Source organism: Hemiscyllium ocellatum, chromosome 10 (genome assembly GCF_020745735.1).
Source record: "Hemiscyllium ocellatum isolate sHemOce1 chromosome 10, sHemOce1.pat.X.cur, whole genome shotgun sequence".
In the NCBI taxonomy this organism is placed as follows: Eukaryota; Metazoa; Chordata; class Chondrichthyes; order Orectolobiformes; family Hemiscylliidae; genus Hemiscyllium; species Hemiscyllium ocellatum.
The window spans coordinates 22,288,834-22,313,011 of record NC_083410.1 but is presented as its reverse complement, the minus strand read 5'-3'; the positions used below and the strand labels follow the sequence as shown (position 1 = coordinate 22,313,011).

The window sequence follows — 24,178 nt, the reverse complement described above, 5'->3', positions numbered from 1 at the left end:
CTTATGACAGTGCGCTACACCTACAGGCCTTATCTTCTCCCTCCCTCCCCCAGTTTTCTGCCTCCTTGTTGTAACTTGCTGAGTCATGCTGGGATATTGTTCCACGAGGGAGGTGAGAGGATTAGATCAGCAGGACAGAACATTACACCATGCTTTTAGATCTGGCTGTAGTGCACCATTGCTCATGTGTACCCAGTACAAGCACACATGAAGTGTTATATTTGACCTAAATAAAGCAGTGTGATCAAACAGTGCAACTCCATGCTGACCTCTCCAATTGCCATCAAAGATGTCAAGTGTCAATCTAATATCTGTTGCAGCATTATAGTATTAAATCTAATTTGGGTGAATTAAATGTTTGATGAATAACTCTTTATACAGATTATTTTTAAAATTAAGAAAACATCTTGTTCATTCTTAGAACCTTCATCATCCTGGAATTGTAAATCTTGAGTGTATGTTTGAAACTCCTGAAAGAGTCTTCGTCGTCATGGAAAAACTTCATGGAGACATGCTGGAAATGATTCTATCCAGTGAGAAAAGTCGACTGCCAGAGCGTGTCACCAAATTTTTAGTCACACAGGTAATTTGTGTTTTGTTCTTTTACCTCATTCTCACCTAACCCACAATCTCCAAAAAGCCTTTGAAGAAGCATCAGTTTCATCCCACTTCATATTAAAAGTCTGTCATTTTAAAATCACTTTCAGAAATTGAGGGTAATTGAGAAGTTATGAATCATCCCTTTGAGTACGGTCAGTTCATGGCAGTTTTTATTCCTTTTGAAAATTCAGGTTTTGCTTGCACATTGCCATTTCTTGGCTGACTAGGCAGATCCTTGTAATCTTTCAGTGTGGTTCTTTCTGTTTGGAAGAAGATACAATACAGCAATCTGCCTTAACAGTCTTGCTTTCTGGTCATTCCTACCTTTCCTTTTTAACAGTTTGACAAATACTGTAAATGGTCATTTGAAAAGTCATGAATATAAATCCATTTTGTCCTGTAAGGAATTCATTGTGTGTGAACCTTTACACTTTCAGGACTTGAAATCATAAATGGCTGATGTTTATCAGTTTAATTTACAACTAGCTACTTTGTTGAAAACCAAAAGTACTGGTAGAATCATTATTTCAAACTGGAACAACAAAATACTCACCGATATAGAAAAATTCAAGTTTTTTGATATCTCAATGCCCATCAGGAGTGCAGATCATTGTTAATGGAGAAAAATTGGGACAGCAAACACCCAGTATGTTGATGTTCATTGCAAGATAGTATGGCAGGAGCAGCACCAGATGTAGGACTAAACACATGACAGCTTTTTCATTGTTGGTCATGGGATGTAGACATTGCTGGCTGAGTTATTGTTTTTTGTTCATCCCCTCATTGCCTTTGAAACGTTGATACTAAATGACCTATTCAAACTGCTGCAGTCCATGTGCTGTTGGTAGACCCACAGTGTTGTCAGGAATTGGGTTCCTGGATTTGACCCAGTGCCACTGAAAGGAACCTTTATTTCCAAGTCAGGATGGAGAGGACTTTGCTGGTATTCCCATGTATCTGCTGCTCTGTATCTGTCTTTCTAACAAAATTAGTTTTGGGTTTGGAAGGTACTGTCCAAGGAGCTTTGATGAACTTCTTCAATACATGTTGTAGATGGTACATACTGCTGCTACTGAGGTTTTAATAATCATACTGTTCAATTTTATAAGTCTTTCTCTGAGTTATCTCAGTGCAAGATAAGCTAGCAGTTGAACTGGTTCTAGGTTTAAATGACGTGCATCTCCTCCCCACCATCCCTGCCATCCACTGCTACTGAGCTGCAGTGATGCAGGGAGTGGATGCTTGTGGATATGGTGCCAATCATGTTGGGCTGCTTTATCCTGAATGACATCAAATGGCATTGGTGGTTGCGGAGCTATTGGAGAGAATTCTTAGGGATAGGATTTACGCACATTTGATAAAGCATGGCGTATTTGTGGGCGGTACGGTGGCACAGTGGATAGCACTGCTGCGTCACAGCCCCAGAGACCCGGGTTCAATTCCCACCTCAGTGTGGAGTTTGCACAGTCTCCCTGTCTGCATGGGTTTCCTCTGGGTGCTCCAGTTTCCTCCCACAATCCAAAAATGTGCAAGTTAGGTGAATTGGCCATGCTAAATTGCCCATAGTGTTAGGTGAAGGGGTGGGTTGCGTTTTGGTGGGTCGGTGTGGACTTGTTGGGCCGAAGGGCCTGTTTCCACAATGTAATTAATCTAGAGAATTAGGGACAGTCCATAAGACCATAAAACATGGGAGCAGAAGTTAGGCCATTCAGCCCATCAATATTCCTGATAAGTTTCTCATCACCATTCCCCCACCTTCTCCCTATAACCCTTGAACCACTTCACAATCAAGAATCTATCTATCTCAGTTTTAAAATATACTCAATCATCTGACCTCCGCAACCTTCTGTGGCAGTGAATTCCATAGATTTACCTCTCTCTGGCTGAAGATGTTTCTCTTTACCTCTGTTCTAAACTGTCTTCCCTTTACTCTAAGGCTATGCCCTCGGGTTCTATGCCCTCCTACCAATGGAAGCATTTTCCCAGCGTCCACTCTGTCCAGGGCATTCAGTATTCTGTAAGTTTCAGATAGACTCCCCCCAGTCCTTCTAAACTCCCATCAATTATAGACCTAGAGTGCTCAAATGTTCCTCAGAAGTTAAGCTTTTAATTCCTGGAACCATTTTTATGAACCTCTTCTGAATACCATCCAGGGCCAGTACATGCTTCATGAGATATGGGGCCCAAAATTGTGCACAAAACTCCAAATGTGGCCTGACCAGAGCCTCATAGACCCTTAGAAGTGCACCCCTGATTTTATATTCAAGCCCTCTCAAAATAAATGCCATCATTGCATTTGCCTTCCTAACTACAGACTCAATCAGCAAGTTTACCTTGAGAGAATCCTGGATGCGAACACCCAAGTCTCTTTGCACTTCAGACTTCAGAAATGTTCTCCCTGTTTACTAAATAATCCATGCCTCTATTCTTCCTACCAAAATGCATGACCTTACACTTTTCCATGGCTTAGTGTCTTGCTAACTTCATTGAAATTTTTGAGGAGGTGACAAAGATGATTGATGAGGGGAGAGCAGTGGATGTTGATTCGTAAGGCTTTCGACAAGGTCCCTCATGGTAAGCTCATCCAGAAGATTAACATGCGTGGGATCCACGGTGACTTGGCCAGGTAGATTCAGAATTGGCTTGCTCATAGAAAATAGAGAGTTGTGATGGAAAGATATTTTTTCAGGCTGGAGGCTTGTGATGAGTGGTGTTCTGCAGGGATCTGTACTGGTACGTCTTCTGTTTGTGATATAAATAAATGACTTGGATGAAAATTTGGGTGGGTGAGTTAGTGAGTTTGCAGATGATACGAAGATCTGTGGAGTTGTAGATAGTATAGAAGGTTGTCAAAAGATATAGCAGGATATAGATCAGTTGCAGAAATGGGTGGAGAAATGGCAGATGGAATTTAATCCGGGTGTGAGGTGCTGCACTTAGGGAGATCGAATGTTAATGAAAAGTATACAGTTAATGGCAGGATCCTGAACACCATTGATGTATAAGGGGATCTTGGGGATCAAGTCCATAGCTCCCGGAAAGTGGCCACACAAGTAGATAGAGTGGTAAAAAAAAGGCTTATGGCATGTTTGCCTTTGTTGGGGAATTGAGTACAAGAGTCAGGATGTCATATTGCAGCTTTATAAGACTTCGATGAGGCCATACTTAGAGTATTGCATTCAATTCTAGTTGCCACATTAGAGGGAGGATGTGAAGACTTTGCAGAAGGGTGCTGCCTGGATTAGAGGGTATGAACTATAAGGAGAGGCTAGAAAAACTCAGGTTGTTTTCTTTGGAGTGGCAGAGGTTGAGGGGAACTTGATAAAAGTCTATAAAATTATGAGATGCATTGTTAGGATTGACAGTCAGAATCTTTTTCCTAAAGTTAAAATGCCTAAAACCTAGGGAGTATGCATTTAAGATGAGAGGGGGAAAGTTCAAAGGAGATGTCAGGTGCAAATTTTTTACGCAGGGATTGGTAGGAGTATGTAACGTACTGCCTACAGTAGTGGTGGAGGCAGATACGATAGGGGCGTTTAAGAGACTTTTAGATAAGCACATTAATTGGCAAGGAATGGAGGAATATGAACCAAGGGCATTCAGAGAGAAGTAGTTTAACTCAGTGTCAAGTTTGGCACAACATCATGGACCGTAGGGCCCATTCCTGTGCGATATTGTTCTATGTTCAAACTTCTTGACTATTGTTAGAGCTACACTTAGCCAGGCAAGTTTGGAATATTTCATCACACTCCTGACTTGTGCCTTGTGTATGATGGACAGGCTTTAGTGAGTAAGGAGGTGAGTTTTTTGCGAGAGGATTTCCAAGTCTCTGACCTGCTTTTATAGTAACACTACTTAATACGGTGAGTACAGTTCTGTTTCTGGTCAATGGTAACTCCCAAAATAATATTAGTAGGAGATTCAGAGATGGTAACACCATTGAATGTCAATGGTTAAATTCTGTATTGTTGCAAATAGTAATTGCCTGGCACTTGGGTGAAGTGACTGTTATGCACCACAGAATGTTACTTGGCTGGGAAAAGGAAAGTAGGTGGTAATCAGCGGGTGCTTTCCTTGCCCTTGTTTGACCTGATCCTGTGAAACATCATGGGTTCCACAAACAATGTTAAAGACTCCTAACACAACTTACACCCCAAATATGCCACCATTTCTGCTTGGTGTGTACTGCCAGTGACACAGGACATAATGGGGAATGGTGTTGTCTGGGACAATGTGTGTGAGATACAATCCATGAGTATGACTATGTAAAACTATTACTTAACTAGTCTGTAAAGCAGCTCTCCCAATTTTGGCACAAGCCCCGACAAGAGGTCAACAGGACTGTGCTTCCTGTTGTTGTTTCCAGTGCCTTAGTCGACTGCAGATGATCCTCCAATTTCACTTGTTTTTTTCTTTTCTAGTATTTGATAACAATCTGTCTGAATGACTTGCCATTTCAGATGGCAGTTAAATGTTGGCCCATTGCTGCTATCGTCTGGAATTGCATGGCAGTTACCTTCGCTAAAGGGGGGGACATTAGTGAGATGAGCTTTTATAATGATCAACATCATTTGCTTTTTAATTCAAGATTTTTAGTGAATTCACATTCTACCATCTAGCATTGTTTTAGTCTTGAACCTGGGTACACAAACATTGCCCAGATTTCAGGATTACTAGTCCAGTGACAACACTACTGGGCAATTGCCACCTTTTGGCAAAAGTGAAGACTGCAGATGTTGGAAACCAGAGTTTAGATCAGAGTGGTGCTGGAAAAGCACAGCAAGTCAAGATCAGAGGAGCAGGAAAATCGATTTTTCAGGCAAAAGTCCTTCATCAGGAATAGAGGCAGGACTCCTCCAAGATGGAATGATTGATGGGGGGGGGACGGGGGACGACAGGTCATGAGGACAGTGCTGAGCAGGAAGGTTGGTGCTGAGGTAAGGTGGGGGAGGGAAAATGAGGGAACTGGTGATGCCCTGGGTTTGAAGTGTTCCAAGGCAGAAGATGAGACGTTCTTCTTCCAGGCATCGGGTGGTGAGGGAGCGGTGGTGGAGGAGGCCCAGGACCTGCATGTCCTCAGCAGAATGGGAGGGTGAGTTGAAATGTTGGGCCATGGGGCAGTGGGGTTGATTGGTGAGTGTATCCCGGAGATGTTCCCTGAAGCACTCCGCGAGGAGGTGTCCAATCTTCCCAATGTAGAGGAGACCACATCGGGAGCAACAGATACAATAAATGACATTGGTGGATGTGCAGGTGAAACTTTGGATTTGGAAGACTCCTCTGGGGCCTTGGATGGTGGTGTGAGCGCAGGTTTTGCAATTCCTGCGGTGGCAGGGGAGGGTGCCAGGACAGGAGGGTGGTTTGTTTGGGGGGGATGGGGGAGGCGGGGGTGGGGGGGGGGGGAAGGGGGGGTGGGGGGGGGAGGGGAAGGTGGGGGTGGGGGGGAGGGGGGGGTAGGAGTGTGGACCTGACCAGGTAGTCACAGAGGGAATGGTCTTTGCGGTAAGGGGTGGGGAGGGAAATATATCTTTGGTGGTGGGGTCCGTTTGGAGGTGGCAGAAATGTCGGCAGATGATGCAGTTAATGCGAAGGTTGGTAGGGTGGAAAGTGGGACCCGGAGCGGAGGAGTTCTGTCCTTGTTACGGTTGGTGGGGTGGGGTTTGAGGGCGGAGGTGCAGGATGTGGATGAGATATGTTGGAGAGCATCTTCAACCACGTGAGAAGGGAAATTGCGATCTCTAATGAAGGAGACCATCTGATGTGTTCTGTGGTGGAACTGGTCCTCCTACGAGCAGATACGGCGGAGGCGGAGAAATTGGGAATACTGGATGGCATTTTTTGCAGGAGGTAGGGTGGGAAGAGATGTAATCCAGGTAGCTGTGGGAGTCGGTGGGTTTGTAAAAAAAAATGTCAGTGTCAAGTTGGTCGTGAGTAATGGAGATGGAGAGGCCTAGGAAGGGAACAGAGGTGTCAGAGATGGTCCAAGTGAATTTAAGGTCGGGGTGGAATGTGTTGGTGAAGTTGATGAACTGCTCAACCTCTTCGCAGGAGCACGAGGTGGCACCGATGCAGTCAGAGGTGGGGAGTGGTGCCGGTGTAACTGCAGAAGATGGACTGTTCTACGTAGCCGACAAAGAGACAGGCATAGCTGGGGCCTATACGGGTGCCCATGGGCTACCCCTTTGGTCTGGAGGAAGTGGGAGGATTCGAAGGAGAAATTGTTACGGGTGAGGACCAGTTCAGCCAAACGAATGAGTGTGTTAATGGAAGAGTACTGTTGGGGACATTGGGAGAGGAAGAAACAGAGGGCTTGGAGTTCCTGGTCATGGCGGATGGAGGTGTAGAGGATGTCCATGGTGAAGATGAGGCATTGGGGGCCGGGGAAACAGAAGTCTTGGAGGAGGTGGAGGGCGTGGATGGTGTTTCGAATGTATGTGAGGAGTTCCTGGACTAGGGGGGGTAGGACAGTATCGAGGTAGGGGGAGATGAGTTCGGTGGGGCATGAGCAAGCTGAGACAATGGGTCGGCCAAGGTGTTCAGGCTTGTGATCTTGGGAAGGAGGTAGAATCGGGCAATGCGGGGTTGTTGGACTACGAGGTTAGAAGCTGTGGGTGGGAGATCTCCTGACTTGATGAGGTTCTGTATGGTCTGTGAGATGATGGTCTGGTGATGGTCGAGGGGGCAGTAGGAGGAGGTGTCTTTGAGTTGGCGTCTGGCTTTAGGGGTGTCGAGGTCAGTGTGCCAAACTACCACTGCGCCCCTTTATCTGCTGGTTTGATGGTGAGGTTGGAATTGAAGCAGAGGAAGTGGAGGGCTGCGGGAGGGTGAGAGGTTGGAGTGGAGGGGTGGGGGGAGGGTAGACAGTTTGAGGCGGTTAATGTCTCGGCAGCAGTTGGAAATGAAGAGGTCGAGGGCAGGTAATAGGCCAGCGCGGGGTGTCCAGATGGATGGAGTGTTTTGGAGGCGAGTGAAGGGATCCTCAAAAGGTGAGCGGGAGTCCTGATTGTAAAAGTAAGCTTAGACCTGTCCTGTCCCCAAAACATTGCCTCCTCTTGTAATCTACACAGGAGCAGCATGTGTAGACACAGCCAAGTTAGCCAAAATTGACAGATCAGATCAAAACTCTGCATTACTGCTGCATCCACTTGTAAATAATTGTGGTCAGTTAAACAGGTAGCCAGTGGATGATGAGGTTCCATAAATATCCGGTATCCTTAATGACGCGAAGCCCAGCACATCAGTGCAAAGACAAGGCTGAAGCATTTGCAACCATCTTTAGCAAAAGTAATAAGTGAATGATACATTTTGGTCTCCTGAGGTTCCCAGCATTACAGAAATCAATCTTCAGCCAACTTGATTCACTCCATGTGACATCAAGAAACAGCTGAAGGCACAAGATCCTGTAAAGATTTTCTGCTTGAAATGTGTTGCTGGAAAAGCACAGCAGGTCAGGCAGCATCCAAGGAGCAGGAGATTCGACGTTTCGGGCATGAACCCTTCTTCAGGAGTGAGGAAAGTGTGCCAACCAGGCTAAGATAAAAGGTAGGGAGGAGGGACTTGGGGGAGGGACGTTGAAAATGCGATAGGTCAAAGGAGGTTAAGGTGAGGTTGATAGGCCGGAGTGGGGTGGAGAGATCAGGAAGAAGATTGCAGGTTAGGAAGGTGGTGCTGAGTTTGAGGGTTGGGACTGAGACAAGGTGGGGGGAGGGGAATGAGGAAATTGGAGAAATCTGAGTTCATCCCTTGTGGTTGGAGGGTTCCTAGGCGGAAGATGAGGCGCTCTTCCTCCAGCCGTCATGTTGCTCTGGTCTGGTGATGGAGGAGTCCAAGGGCCTGCATATCCTTGGTGGAGTGGGAGGGGCAATTGAAGTGTTGAGCCACGGGGTGGTTGGGTTGGTTGGTCCGGGTGTCCCAGAGGTGTTCTCTGAAACGTCCTGCAAGTAGGTTATCTGCTTGGACAGTATTCTAGCAATAGTACTCTAACCCTTTCAGCATCTCTAGCCAAGCTGTTCAAGTGGATATACAACAGTGAAACCTAAATGACAATATGTAAAATTGCTCAGGTATGTCCTGTCCACAAAAAAGACAAATCCAATTATTTCTCCTTCAGTGCTATCAAGCAATAGTTACTACAGTAATACACAATTTGGATCCTGTCTCAGCTTCTGACTATATTTCAGGATTGGTCCAAATGTGGCATCAAAGCTGAAGACACTAGGACTTGGGGTAAAACTCTCTATTAGTTGGAGTCATCGTTAGCATAAAAGAAGATTGGCTTCCATCAAACAAACCATCTTAGTCCCAGGGAACTGCTGCAGGTGTTCCTTGGGGGTAGTGCTCAAGGCACAGCCTGTTTTTTTTTTATTATTAGGCCCTGAGCTGTGAGCATCACTGGCTGGGCAAATATTTATTGCTTGAGCCCTAATTGCCATTGAGAAGGTGATGATGAGCCACCTTCTTGAATTGCAGCAGTCCTTAGGATATAGAAGTCCATGATTTTGACCCAGCAACTGTGAAAGAATTAAAAAATGTTCCAAGTCAGGATGGTGTGAAGCTTGTAGGGAAACATCTATATGAAGTGTTCCTGTATATTTACTGGCTGTTATCCTTCTAAGTGGGAGAGGTTACATGTTTGTGAGGTACTGTTGGAGAAGCATTGGTGAGCTGCTTCATTAATGACCTCAACATTTGGGATCTTTGGTTAGTATTCTTTGTAACTCCTCAGATACTGAAACAGGTCAGTATCTATATGCTTTTGTAGACAATATTCAGGCACATGATGATAAATACAAGTAGTATTTGTGCTACACAAGAATTTAACCATCTCCTTCTGATATTTGATGGCTGTACCACCACTGAATTCCCCACTGTCAACATCCTAGAGGTTACCATTGATCAGAAACTGAACTGGGCCAATCCTTTGCTGTGCATATAAGACATCTTTGAGACTGGGAATACTTGGAATGTAATTAACCTCCAGACTCCCCAAAGCAAGACCATCATCTACAAGGCATTCACTTCATTCACCACTGACTTCTACTGGCAGCAATGTGTACCATTGACAAGATACACTGCAGTGACTCATTAAGCCTTCCCCAACAACAGCTTCTAAACCCAGGACCTCTACAACTTAGAAGGACAAGAGCAGTAGATTCTCCTCCAAGTTACATATCATCCTGATTTGGAAGTGTTTGACCATTCCTTCATTCGAAATCATGGAACTACCCTCACAATAGGACTGTCAGTGTATCTGCACAAGATGGAATGCTTAGGCACAGATAACAAATGCTGGCACAGCCAGAAGTGCCTATATCTCTTCTAAGAATATTTGGATCTCTTAGTGTGGAAACAGGCCCTTCAGCCCAACAAGTCCACACTGACCTATTGAAGTGCAACCCACCCAGACCCATTCCCCTACATTTACCCAATTCACCTAACCTGCACATTTTCAGACTGAGAGGGGAAACCGGAGCACCCAGAGGAAACCCACGCAGACACGGGGAGAACGTACAAACTCCACACTGTCAGTCGCCTGAGGCAGGAATTGAACCCGGGTCTCTGGCGCTGTGAGGCAGCAGTGCTAACCACTGTGCCACCGTGCCGCCTGAGAAAAGGGAGGGAGATGTGTTACGTTTTCATGTTTAAAGGGAAGGAAACATACGTTAGATTGCCCCACGCATACACATAGACAACCACCTACCTAAGTGCCAATCTCACTATCCATCAGGGATTACAGAGGGGACAGTCTGCTTCTGCTGTACACCAGCTCAAAATTCCATGCAAGTTGTGGCTAACTGCCTTACACCTATTGAGGTGTGTATCTGGAATAATTAACACCTGGTTCGTTTTAGATGTCCACTGTGCCATGTTTTGAATTGTTTGTAACTTAGCAATATGACTGAATATTTTTCAATGGTTGTCAATAAAACCTAGGAGAGGTATAGTGTATGTAACTATGTTAGGCAGAAATGGATAGTCAGAAATTAGTTTCACTTTATTTGGTGTGCCCATAACTGCTAATGGGATTATGTTTTGTACCAGTCTCGCTCATCTTAATCTGTCTATGCCTAAATTCTTGTAGTGTAAACTGTGGGGTGAAAACACTTTTGCCTCTCACCACTAAAGCTCAGTTGCAGCAGTATGTACTAACTTCAAGTTTCACAGCAGAAATTCTCCAAACATCCTTAAATAGCACCTTCCAAACCTAGGGACAGTAAGGACCAGGGCAGCAAATACATGGAAACACCAGGAACTTAAAGTTCCCCTCTAAACTCCTCACTACTTGAAAAAATATCCTTCACGGTCACTGGGTCAAAATCCTGGACTTGCCTCCTAAGGGCAGTGAATAGCACATGGACTACACCAGTTCAAGAAGGCAGCTTACCATCACCTTCTCAAGGGCAACTAAGGACATGCAGTAAATGCTGGCCAGCCAGTGATGCTCACATCCCAGAAGTGAATTTTAAAAATTAGAGGATTATTTGTTTGAATATCTATTACTGAACTTATCGTTTTTTTTTTAAAGATTCTGGTGGCATTACGACACTTACACTTTAAGAACATCGTACACTGTGACCTTAAGCCTGAGAATGTACTACTTGCCTCAGCAGATCCTTTCCCTCAGGTGGGTATATTTTCATCGATAGTCACAGGTGAGGTGCCGGAAGGCTGGAGGTTGATTAATATCGTACCACTATTAAAGAAAAGTGTTCAGGAAAAGCTGGGGAACTATAGTCAGGTGAGCCTGACATCGGTGGTGGGCAAGTTGTTGGAGGGAATCCTGAGGAACAGGGTTTGCATGTATTTGGAAAGGCAAGGACTGATGAGAGGTAGTCAACATGACTTTGTGTTTGGGAAATCATATTTCACTAACTTGATGATTAATTCTTCAGAAAATTCAAAGAAGATTGATGAGGACAGATCAGTAGATGAGATCAAGGTGGACTTCAGTAGGGCATTCGACAAGATTCCTCACGGTAGATTGGTTAGCAAGGTTAGCTCATATGGACTACTAGGAGAACTATTCAGATACAGAACTAGCTCAAAGCTGAAAGACAGAGGATGGTGGTGGAGGGTTGCTTTTCAGACTGAAGGTGTATGACCAGTGGTGTGCCACAAGGATTGGTGCTGGACCACTGTTTTTTGTCATTTAAATAAATGATTTGGATGTGAATATAGGAGGTATAGTTAGTAAGTTTGCTGATGACACCAAAATTGGAGGTCTGGTGGACAGTGAAAAAGGTTGCCTCAAAGTACAACGGAATCTTGATCAGATGGGCCAATGGCCAAGGAGTGGCAGATGGAGTTTAATTTCGATAAATGTGAGGTGCTGCATTTTGGAAAGGCAAATCAGGGCAAGACTTATACATTTAATGGTAAGGTCCCGGGGAGTGTTGCTGAGCGAAGAGATTAGACTAGACTTACAGTGTGGAAACAGGCCCTTCGGCCCAACAAGTCCACACCGACCCGCCGAAGCGCAACCCACCCATACCCCTACATTTACCCCTTACCTAACACTACGGGCAATTTTAGCTTGGCCAATTCACCTGACCCGCACATCTTTGGACTGTGGGAGGAAACCGGAGCACCCGGAGGAAACCCACGCAGACACGGGGAGAACGTGCAAACTCCACACAGTCAGTCGCCTGAGTCGGGAATTGAACCCGGGTCTACAGGCGCTGTGAGGCAGCAGTGCTAACCACCGTGCCACCGTGCCGCCCTCATCTTGGATGCAGGTTCATAGTTCCCTGAAAGTGGAGTCGCAAGTAGGTAGGATAGTGTAGAAGGCATTTGGTATGCTTTCCTTTCTTGGTCAGAGTATTAAGCACATGAGTTGAAAGTCGTGTTGCGGCTGTACAGAACATTGGTTAGGCCACTTTTGGAATATCTTGTGCAATTCTGATCTCCCTCTTATTGGAAGGATGTTGTGAAACTTAAAAGGTTTCAGAAAAGATTTATAAGGATGTTGCCAGAGTTGAAGGATTTAAGCTATAGGGAGAAACTGAATAGGCTGGGGCTGTTTTTCCTGGAGTGTTGGAAGTTAAAGGGGACCTCCCAGAGGTTTATAAAATCATGAGGGTCATGGATAGCGTAAATAGTGGGGGAGTCTAGAACTAGAGGTCATCGGTTTAGGTTGAGAGGGAGAAGATTGTGGTGTGTGTATGGAATGGGCTGCCAGAGGAAGTGGTGCAGGTTGGTACAATTACAGTTAAAAGGCATCTGGATAGGTATATGAATAGGAAGGATTTAGAAGAATATAGGCCAAGTGCTGGCAGGTGGGACTGGATTAGTTTAGGATATCTGGTCAGCATGGACAAGTTGGACTGAACAGTCTGTTTCTGTGCTGTACATCTCTATGACTCTAACCACAAGATTAGAGGCATAGGTACTTTGAAATGGTTCTTATTCAAATATAAAACATTAGCTGATTTTAACTTAGCACATCAAATTTAATCCACTCACTGATTTTGCCTTCAAAGCAACATAACATTTTAAGATCTAATGACTGCGACAGCAGACATTTCTGTTTAACATTTCCTGAACTTATCTATTTTGAATGGCAGAATGAATGATTAAGCACAATGTTTTGCATTGATTTACAAATTGGCTATTTTGTGCTTTCTATAGAAGTTTTGGGTAATGTTTCTTTCAATTATTTATACCTATTACTACTCAGCTGTACAAAGTGCTTGCCTTGTATTTTACATTGTGCAAGAGAGCTTTATGGTGAAGATTCTTATTTTTATCAAATTATTTAACTTCAAACATTTTTTACAAGTATTGAGATGAATTTGGGGAAATAGCTACAGGTTCAATTCATGAGTTGTAACTGTCTACTAAAAGTTTCCTGCAATCACATGATAAATTCTTTAATAGCTCAGATTTCCTCAGTATGCCTTTCTCTAAGAAGTTTTGTAATAATGCTATAATTGTATTATTGCCTGTAAGACACTGATTTATCATATAATTCAGAGATAGCCCAAGTACATCTCCTGATCTGCATTAGATTAGCCAATCTCTGATCAGGCTTTATTGGTGTTGGGCTCCACATTCCCAAATTAAGGATAAAGTATAAAAGATAGACTGTCCCTCATAGTAACTAGCAACTCCTTTTAAGAAGTACACTGTAGAGAATCTTTTGAACTTCATTGTATTAGCAGCCCCTGTTAAATAGTGTAAAGCACCCTGTCTAGTTTCAGTGGAGTCTGACTGTGGGATTATTAATGTAAATGAAACACAGTCAAACAGCCAAGAAATCAATGTTGCTAGCATCCCTAGTTTTAATCTTAGGCAGAGGATTAGGTAATTGAAATCCTCAAACTCATTCCACCAGTCAGTGAGATTTTACCTGATCCATCTCCCTATCTAGCATCCATATTGCTTTAAACCCATGTCCATTAAAATGCTTAAATCTCAAATTAAAAATTGTTATTGTGAGAGACTGCTACAGTTCCTTATGTGAAGAGGAAAATCCTACAAACTTCAATCAAATCACTCCTTAACTTTCTATTTTTCAGGGCAAAATTGCCTAATTTATGTAATCTCTCCTCAGTCTGAGGGAGGGATTCAGGTAGCTCAGTTGGCTAGACAACTGGTTTCTGGTGTAGAATGAAACCAACTGCATGGATTCAATTTCCACAGTAGCTGAGATTAGCATAAAGGTTACACCTTCACAACCTTGCCCCTTGTCTGAGAATCGGTATCAAGTTAAACTCACCATCAGTTGTTCCTCTGTCTAGTGAGAGAGCAGCCCAGTGGTCCTCTGAAGCTCTGGCAATTCTAGGACATTCCGCATAATCAAACCATCAGAACCCTGGTAATATTCTGGTAATAATATTACATGTATTCCAAGGCTGGTATATCCAAAGGTGCAATTTCAGAAGTATGTGCAATATTCCAGATATTGTATATCTGGAGCAGAACTTCCTTCCTATTATATTCTAGCTCTAGTTATGATGGCTTACCCACAGCAACATTTTTGAATTTTACTTCTGTGCTTGAATATTTAACTTTAATCATCTAGTTATATGAATCCCTAAATTTCCCTTTCACCATTTCATCCTTCACTTTCGCTTTTCACCATTTAAATAGTATTTTGATGTGTCCTTTTATTTTTGGCTGAAATTGATAACTGCACACTTAAGTCCCTTCAAACCCCTCTGGCATGGTTCTGCCAACTCCGTTATTCTGTCAATGTCTTTTAATTTTATGCTCCCTCTATGCTACTGACTATTGTAGAAACATAAAATACAGAAAAAAGTGGAAGTGTTGAATTTATACATAACCTTTGCACAAGGTATTTTAACTGCTCCCAAAGTTGAGAACCTCATTATAGGGAAAATATAAATGGTAAATGTGCAGTGTAGATTAACTAGGATATTACCCAAGATGGGTTATCATTATGAAGGTAGATTTTAATGTTTAACAGTTTGTACCAGAACTAAAATGTTCAGGTATGATCAAGTAGAGGTTGTCAAGATTCTGAAGGGTTGCGACAAAGTAAATACTAATCGGTGTTAAGTTGATAAAATTAAAGCACAATTTTAATCAGTAATACTTGTGATTACAAAGTTAACTGCTGCAAACAGCCTCTCATTTCAGAGCTTTCATATCTAAACTGACACCCACTTATAGCTGTGTATCACTTCATTTATCCCCTCCATTGCTGCTTTGCTAGCAGGCTGCTCATTTGACATCTAGTCTTAAATGAGTCTCCGCATCCTCCTCCAATTAAGTATTGTGAAGTCTAAGGATATCATCATTCATTTCGGTCACAAATTCCATTCTCTTTCCCAGCAGTTGTCTCGAGTTGAACCTGATTGTTCTCAAACATAGCATTCTCATTGACCTGAAATTCAACTTCCTGCCTTGTCTTCTCTCCAGCACAAGAACAGCAATTTCTTCTTTGTGACACTCTGCAGCTTTATCATTTTCCACCTTTCCCTTCTAGAGATAGTTATTTCGAAGGTCCATTAGCCAGCTCATTCTCCACCTTCCAAAAACTTCAGTTCAACTAATCACTTCAGTGTATGATGGGGCAGAGAGTTGTTACCATTCTTGAATGGAGCCTGAATTTTTAGCTTTGTTCTAATCAGCTTTGACATTCTTTTAGGTAAAACTCTGTGACTTTGGATTTGCTCGTATTATTGGTGAAAAATCTTTCCGACGATCTGTGGTGGGAACCCCAGCCTACCTAGCACCAGAAGTCCTCCGGAGCAAAGGCTACAATCGATCCCTTGATATGTGGTCCGTAGGGGTTATAATCTATGTGAGCCTCAGTGGCACTTTCCCTTTCAATGAAGATGAAGATATTAATGACCAGATTCAAAATGCAGCATTTATGTATCCACCAAATCCATGGAAAGAAACCTCTAGCGAAGGTAGGAGATAATCAAACAACTTTAAGCTTCCTAATTAACATATTAAGCATATGCCTGAAGATAGAATAGCAATTCATTGCTGATGATGCCACGAGCAATTTCCTGCTTCAGAATATGAAGTTGAATTACATAAAAGGTTCTTGAAGGGGATTTCAATCCATAAGATGTTACCAGCCACGATAAAACATTTATTATGCCATTTTTGTTTGAATTTCCTAATTTTCTTACCAACACATCCTCATCTTCATGTTACCCACTGGTGATATCATCATCACTATGGAGAAGGTTCCATATCTACACTGTCACCCACTCGTGGCTGTCTATCACTTCATTTATCCCCTCCATTACTTCTTTGCTAGCAGGCTGCTTATCTGACATCTAGTCTTGAATGAGTCTCCGCATCCTCCTCCACTTAGGTACTGGGAAGTCTGAAGACATCAGTATTTATTTCTGTCACATTCTCTCCATCTCTTTCACAACAGTTGTCTCGGGTTGAATCTGATTATTCTCAAACATAAAATTCTTGTTGACCTTCAATTGAACTTCCTGCCCTGAATTCTCTCCAGCACAATTCTGCCAATTTCTTCTTTGTGACATTATGCTCCATCACTCTCCACCTTTCCCTTCCCAAGATGGTTATTTCAAAGATCCATCACCCAGCCCAGCTCCCATCTATTATCTGAAAACTTCAGCTCATCTAATACCCATCTCTCCAAATCCAATCCAGTACCATCTCCCATATTTGCCATACTCACTGCCATCATTGTCTTCTGGTCAACAGTATCTAACCCCTTTATGGCTTCATCTTCCACTATCTCTCTCTGACTTATTGCCGCTTCACAGTTTCCAGCAAGAACCCCATCCTTCTGACTTTAGATTTTTGTGAAAATTGACTACCAGATTTAGCTATGCAACAGCAATTGCATTCTTATGTTTGTACAGTGACTTGGTAGGTAAAGGAATGTGGTACCATGGTCAGAATTTAAAGAGCTAGGTTAAAAACATTAGCAATCAAGATCTCAAATGCAATAATCTCTGAATACTTCCTGTACCATGTGAAAGTGAGCACAAATAGGAGGGTAAGATAGATGAATGCATGGCTGTAAAGATGATTCATGAGAGAGAACTTTAGATTCCTGGGGCACAAGGACTGGCTCTGGGCAGATCATACTTGTACAAGTGGATGGGTTATGCCTGAACAGAATTCATATTGTTCTTTGTGGGATTTTCTTTGTTTGTACTATTGGGAGGGTTTTAAACCAACTCAACACAGGTGTGGGAATATTAGAGAAGACTAGGTTGCAAAAATTACATGGAGAGACAAATAGCACTCATGCAGAGACTAGCAAATCAATAGGTAAAGTTGGAATAAGGGAGAATGTAATTAAATCTAAATTTGGTTTACTGTGTACGTGTGTGAATGCCTAGTGGACTGTAAATAAGATTGCCATGTGGCAGTAACTGAACTTTGCTGAAGGAAGGGCAGGATTGGATGCAAACTTCTCAGAAGAGATTGGAAAGTGGGAAGGATGGCGATATTGTTTAAGGACAGTGTTGCAGTGTTGTAGAAAGAGAATGGTTGCAGAGGGTCTAGGACTCAATTGGATTTCAGGCCAAGAATAGCCTGTGGTCTGACAAACAGGACATGCTGCTCTAAGATACTATGAAAAAAAGTCCATGAATTCATCATCTATGCTACTTTTGCCAATCTCATTTATCTAATCCATATATACATTAAGATGTGCTGTTGTTTTTGTCTTTTGCATATTTGTTCAGGTTATCACAGACCACTAACTCAATGTATTTTGCCCCTTTTCGTAGCCATTGATCTAATTAACAATCTGTTACAAGTAAAAATGAGGAAACGTTACAGTGTGGACAAATCTCTGAGTCATCCTTGGTTACAGGTAAGTTAGATTTACAGTAGTCCTTCTCTATGGAAGGCACTAAGTGTGTAATTTATATTCCAGTTTTGAACTCGAGCTGGTTGCTGGTCTTTTCTGGTGATGTAAATAGTATTAAGAGAAGTATTTCTGCTATGTTAAAGGGTCAGCAAACCTTTTCGATTCATCCAGAGTTTGAAATTTTACTGCAACAATGTCTAATTTGTTTTTGACGCCAAGGTTGAAATGCTGGTGTCCATCATTCTTTTCTAAACTAATTAACAATTTCAAAATGATACTAAACAGATCAGCTTTCACACAATGCCATTAATTCCAGTCCTAATGTAGTGCAGTCTTTAAATCTTGATTGATACAAGGAACATGTTGCTCCAAATATTCCATACATAGTAATCCTCCTGCACACATTGGACAAAAACTGACCCATCTAAAGTACTTCAACTATAGAATTCCCAGTCAATATTTGGAAAGTTAACTGGGAATACACCAGTTCAAGTTCTTTAGATGGGTCAGTTTTTGTCCAATGTGTAATGGACCCAGCCAAGTGTTAGATTTGGTGGTAGGTGAGCACTGGTAAGAGTGACCACAATTCGATTATATTTACTTTTGTGATGGAAAGGGATAGGTATATACTACAGGGCAAGAGTTATAGCTTAGGGAAAGGCAATTACAATGCAATTGGGCAAGACTTAGGATGCATAGGACAGGGAATGAAACTGCAGGGAATGGACACAATTGAAGTGCGGAGCTTATTCAAGGAGCAGCTATTGCAGATCGGTGATAAGTATGTACCAGTCAGGCAGGGAGGAAATTGTCAAGCGCAGGAGCTGTGGTTTACTAAGGGAATTGAATCTTTTGTCAAGAGGAAGAAGAAGGCTAATGTTAGGATGAGATGTGCTGGCTCAGTTAGGGCACTTGCAAGTTAGCCAAGAAAGACCTAAAGAGGCAGGAGGGGACATGAGAAGTAATTGGCGGATAGGATCAAGGAAAACCCTAAGGCTTTCGATAGCTATATCAGGAATAAAAGAATGACTAGAGTAAGATTAGAGCTAATCAAGAATAGTAGTGGAAAGTGTGCATGGAGTCAGAGATAGGGGAAGTGCTAAATGAATACTTTTTGTCAGTAATCACACTAGATAAAGACAAAAGTGTTAGCAATTCTAGAAAGTGTAAAAATAGATAAATATCCTGGGTCGGATGGGATTTATCTGAGGATTCTCTGGAAAACCAGGGAGGAGATTGCCAAGCCTTTGGCTTTGATCTTTGTCGTCATTGTCTACAGGAATAGTGCCAGATGACTGGAGAATAGCAAATGTTGTTCCCTTGTTCAAGAAGGAGAGTAGCTATAACTTTGGAAATTATAAACCTGTGAGCTTACTTCAGTTGTGGGTGAAACTTGAGGCTGTTTTTGTTTGGGAGAAGAAGGATGAGAAACAATTTAACTGTGACGTATAAGATAATCAGAGGATTAGATAGGTTGGGCGGTGAGAGACGTTTTCCTCAGATGGCAATGGCTAGCATGAGGGGACATAGCTTTAAATTGAGGGGTGATAGCTATAGAACAGATGTCAGAGGTAGTTTCTTTACTCAGAGAGTAGTAGAGGCATGGAAGGCACTGCCTGCAACAGTAGTAGACTTGCCAACTTTAAAAGGGCATTTAACTGGTCATTGGATAGGCATATGGACGTGAATGGAATAGTGTAGGTTAGATGGGCTTCAGACTGGTTCCACAGGTCAGCACGAAGGACCTGTACTGCACAGTAATGTTCTATGTTCTAAGTGTTTATGGCAGGTGGTGTATCTGACACCTGTTATAAGTTAATGGGGATATGGAAATGATTCCATCTCGAATCATTGAATTTTACATGGTTCTTATTACTCACACTTGAATAAAGAAAATAATTTATTCATGTTATGTTTCATTAATAATCTGTTTCATCCAGAATACATTGTTGTGCCTAAGCCTGTGAATTCACCTTTTTTTCCGCTTTTGTATTTCTGTCTTTGCTGTGAATCAAGATTGAAATATTCTCTTGTCTATGCGCTATACAGGATTATCAGACCTGGCTGGATCTCCGAGAGTTTGAGACCAGGAAAGGAGAGCGTTACATCACACATGAAAGTGATGATGCACGATGGGAGGAATATTCCCTGGAACATAATCTCCAGTACCCCAAGCACTTCATCATGGCACCGAATTTAGATGATATGGAAGAAGATCCTTAATGTATCAAACTGAACAAACTGCCATGACTGATTAACATCACAGCTCTGTTGTGGAAATATACTGCCACTGGGGTAAAGGAAGCCAAGACTTGTTGCTGCTTGACGTACAGCACAGCCAAAGTGGATTAGATACTGCCCAGCTCTTTACATCAGTCCATGTGACAATAATGAGGGATGATGTAAATGAAGACTATGTAAGCCTGTAGCATATTTCAGTTACACAGGTGCAGACTTGGTGACTGGTGTATGTGGACAATTGAATGCTGTGAGCTTTAGATTTTAAACCAAACATTCCTTTTCTAGTATTTAGCTGGTTTAATACTATCCACCCAAGTACCTCCTCTGGTAACTAGTCACTTTGTACCAAGCCATAAATGTACTTGTTTACTAAATGCAAAGCTAGATCAGATAATCTTTTTTTCATAAGTGTTTTATTTTTTACAAGATAGAAAGTTACAGCGAAAAATTGTCCATTGCAGGACAAGGGCTATTGCTTGGACCAAATTCAGTTTAAATAAGGATTTCCTCTTACTAAAGTTGATTGGTACTTTGAGTAAATCATCAGTTTGTTCCATTTTGTACACATGATTGAGACAGTATTTACACATGAAGGGTCTCTTACGAAATGACATTATCACCTTCTTTGATTACTTTGTAAAGTTGATGTCATTGAGTTACCAAAACTTCCTTGTGTGTAAGTTTTATGAGATAATATAAAGCTATAGCATCTCTTTCCTAATGCTGAGTATAACATTGGCAGAGCAATATCTCCAGTAGTCACTCAGTTGCTGATCCATTTGTACTATGGTTCAAAATATGACAGTCAGTGTTACAATGAAGTGATATTGATTGGATTAGAATGAAGAAATGGTGCTAAAGGAGGAATACTGGAGTGCTAAAATCCACTTACATCTGGGACCCATTACACTAGATTAAGCTATAAATTCTACAGTGGAGCAATGATGCAGCTCGAGGGCGCACATTTTCTGGAGTTTTAGTTGGAAACACATACTTTATTGGCATCTTGCCACCTGAAGGCACTGTGGAGACATTTTGCTTTGAAGGTGCCAGGAAGTCTACTCATTTATGTAACTCCCAGTGGTGACTGGTACTGTTGTTAACAATGTAGATTTTGTCTTGTCATCTCTTCATGATAGCAGGACAAATCCCATCTGTGTGAAGCCCATCATTTTCATTTTATTAACAGTTTTAAGATGCTGCAGGTCCAAGTTCCACAAATTAATAATGAGTCACTTCTGTCAGCTGCTACCAATCGGATTATTGATTGCAGGAATGACTAAGTAGTACTCTGTGCTTGCATCTGAACAATCAAATGAAGATCTTTGCCACATCATTCCAACCAGAGTGCAGTATTAATGGGCATACAAGAAAAGAAATAATGGTTGAATGGCCTTGTTGTTTATGATACCAAGAAGGTACACATTCCCATTGCAGACAAAAGCCTGGATGAGCATTCGTATTATGATGAGTCCAGCTTCTACTTATCTGCTCCCTTATTCTTGAGACAGTGCAATTCTTGAATAGTTGAGGCCTTTGACTTCAAACTTCACATAAAAATAATTTGTCTCTGAACTGGTGGAATATGGCAGGGCTGGTGTGGTGGATGTGGGTAGGGCAAGTCCTGCTTCTTATTGCAGTTTTATTAAGAGGAGTTTTTCAAGAAATGTGTACTTTTAAAATCCTGTATAGATGAAGCCCGTGGCACAGCCTTTTATCTTAAACTATCAGTTCAACCCAAACTCTTGAGAAATTTCACAGGATGAAATGCATAATTTGAAGATAGGCTATGCAATTTGAAAGAAAACATGATAGCTATCTCCCTGTCAATAGCATGTGCTTGTGTCCTTACTGTGTGCACTGTGATGTACATACATGTCTAATTGACATTAAATATTCCACTCGTACGTGTTTTTATTCAAAAATACTTTATATTTCCCTTCTGAAGTTGGACAGCATTTTTGTAAATCGTGTAATGAAATTTCAACAGTTTGTTTTTTTAACCAGATGTGTACCTTTGATAAAAATAAATATCACAGCATACAACAGCAATATTTTAAGGATTAAAAATTATAGGTGAGAAATGAAAGATTGAACAGTATGTTGCATTGACAAGCACTCCTATTACAAATAGCAATCGACTGTTGCTTTTCAATATAGGCAGGCCTAAAGAATGATTGGCAATCAGTTAAAGTTCATTTTTCCCCTGACAACAGATGCCTGTTGACAATTAAACGTTTTGCTGCTTAATGTCAGTGCTGCATCTGTGAGGTTCATGAGATCACAGGTAGTATCAATCAGGCTTGCAGAGGTAGCTGGCTGTATCAGCAGCCTCCCATTCATATAAGGTTGAACTGCAGCCTCTTTTATTCCACAACTGGAAACTAATAATGAATGGATTTGAAAAGTAGAATTTTTCCAGTAAACATTTTCAACTGGGTGTATTCATTGCTTCATAGTGTCCATTGTGAAGGGTGCCTTGAAGCTGAGTTTTCTTTTGTTTGGGAGAGACAAGAGTCCATGTTGCCCAAGTAGAAGCATGCAAGTACTAGCTTCATATATGTTGATATTTGTATGAACCTCAAATAGTGCAGTATCAGCGGAAATTCCAGTTTCTCTGCAATACTGTTGCAATTCACATTTTCCACCAAAACGTCCAGCTTATTGTATACATGTAAATCCGAGAACACAGTGAATTGCTTTCAATGTTAATATTGTTATTTTCAAAACACTTTCATTGACTTATCCCATTCTATTTGAGAAACCTTCTCCAGCCTTCAATCTCAATCTGCAGCCTCAAGTTCTTTGACTCTAAATCTTAAGTTCTAGATTTACTGGAACATCAGAGATGGATATTACATTTACATATAGACCTGTCATTCTTTGCTAAATTCATCTCACCTATTGCAATTCTTCATGATTTTATGCAGCTACTAAAAACCTCTTCAACTGTGCCTTAAATCATTTCCCTGTCTCTAAGTTCCTACATTTCTTGTTGATGCCTACCTTCCACATCTGTAAAATGTTGTTTTATGTGATAAATGGAATAGAAATGCAAATTGCTGGCAAACTATTTTTCCACATATCAAAAAAGCTGGCCCTTTATAAAAAGACACATTGTCACAAAATAAAAGTATATGATTTAACTGATCTGTATGGACCTTTTAAATTCATTTTGAAAACCTGTCTATATTATGATACTATAATATCAGTATTTTTTAACTCAAAAATATGTTCAACCAGCATTGCACCTGATGTTTTGCAGCTAAAACAAAAATAAATCAATTTTCTATCATGCTGCAACTTTAAAAAGAATTTAATTGAAAGATAATATTCCATTCTGTCATTCAATGTCTGTTAGAACATTAGGTTCAATGTTTGTATTTGAGGGAAACGACATGTAGAATTCAGATTAAGGGTCTTCTGTGGAGTGTTCTGACATTAAAAATGTCCAGCACATTTATGATGATGTTGAGAGATTAGATAAATAAGATATGGTTTTGCCCTTATGCAGTGCAAGGAAACATTTTCAACATTTTGTATGCTTAGAGTTGGTACAAATGTATAGGGACCACTGAATTTGAATATGGCTTACTATAGCATTTGTTGCTATTGGAATACCTGAAAGAAAGGTGAGTTTAAGGTATTTTGAAGCACTAGCTGTAATGAGACCAACACTTTACCTGAGAATCCTTTTTTGTTTCTTTTTGTTTGCATTTTGTGAGCTTGCTGTCTGCAAAGTTGAACAAATGTATAGTTGAGTTTTAAGTAACATTTTTGTGGGGGGGGGATGTGTGAGTAGTTCTTATTTTATGCTTTAGTTTTAGATTGTTCTACTCTTATTGTATATTTGAGTATGCTATCCTTTGTCCTGTGTTTGTTACAATAGTGTGTTATTTGACTAAATAGATCATACACTCCAGTACTGGAAGATAATATAAGGAGTGAAGTAACCTGGTTATAGTCTCAAACATTTCCAAAAATAAACGTTATGCAGTGGCTTTTGCTCTGGTTTCATATTTAGTTTTTATATATTGAAAGTGCGATATCTGT

General features: G+C 41.5%; 1 protein-coding gene across 3 annotated transcripts in view; it reads left to right on the top strand.

Annotated features, from left to right (window-relative positions):
- The window catches only part of prkd3 (protein kinase D3), a 421,244-nt gene extending 397,942 nt beyond the window's left edge, over window positions 1-23,302 (top strand). For all 3 annotated transcript variants that reach the window (XM_060831342.1, XM_060831343.1, XM_060831344.1), the window contains 5 exons: window positions 422-583; window positions 11,126-11,224; window positions 15,713-15,980; window positions 17,802-17,887; window positions 19,934-23,302. In XM_060831342.1, the coding sequence (XP_060687325.1) occupies window positions 422-583; window positions 11,126-11,224; window positions 15,713-15,980; window positions 17,802-17,887; window positions 19,934-20,107 (789 nt within the window). In that variant the 3' untranslated portion in view covers window positions 20,108-23,302. The remainder of the gene's footprint in view (window positions 1-421; window positions 584-11,125; window positions 11,225-15,712; window positions 15,981-17,801; window positions 17,888-19,933) is intronic.
- Window positions 23,303-24,178: the final 876 nt, after the last annotated feature.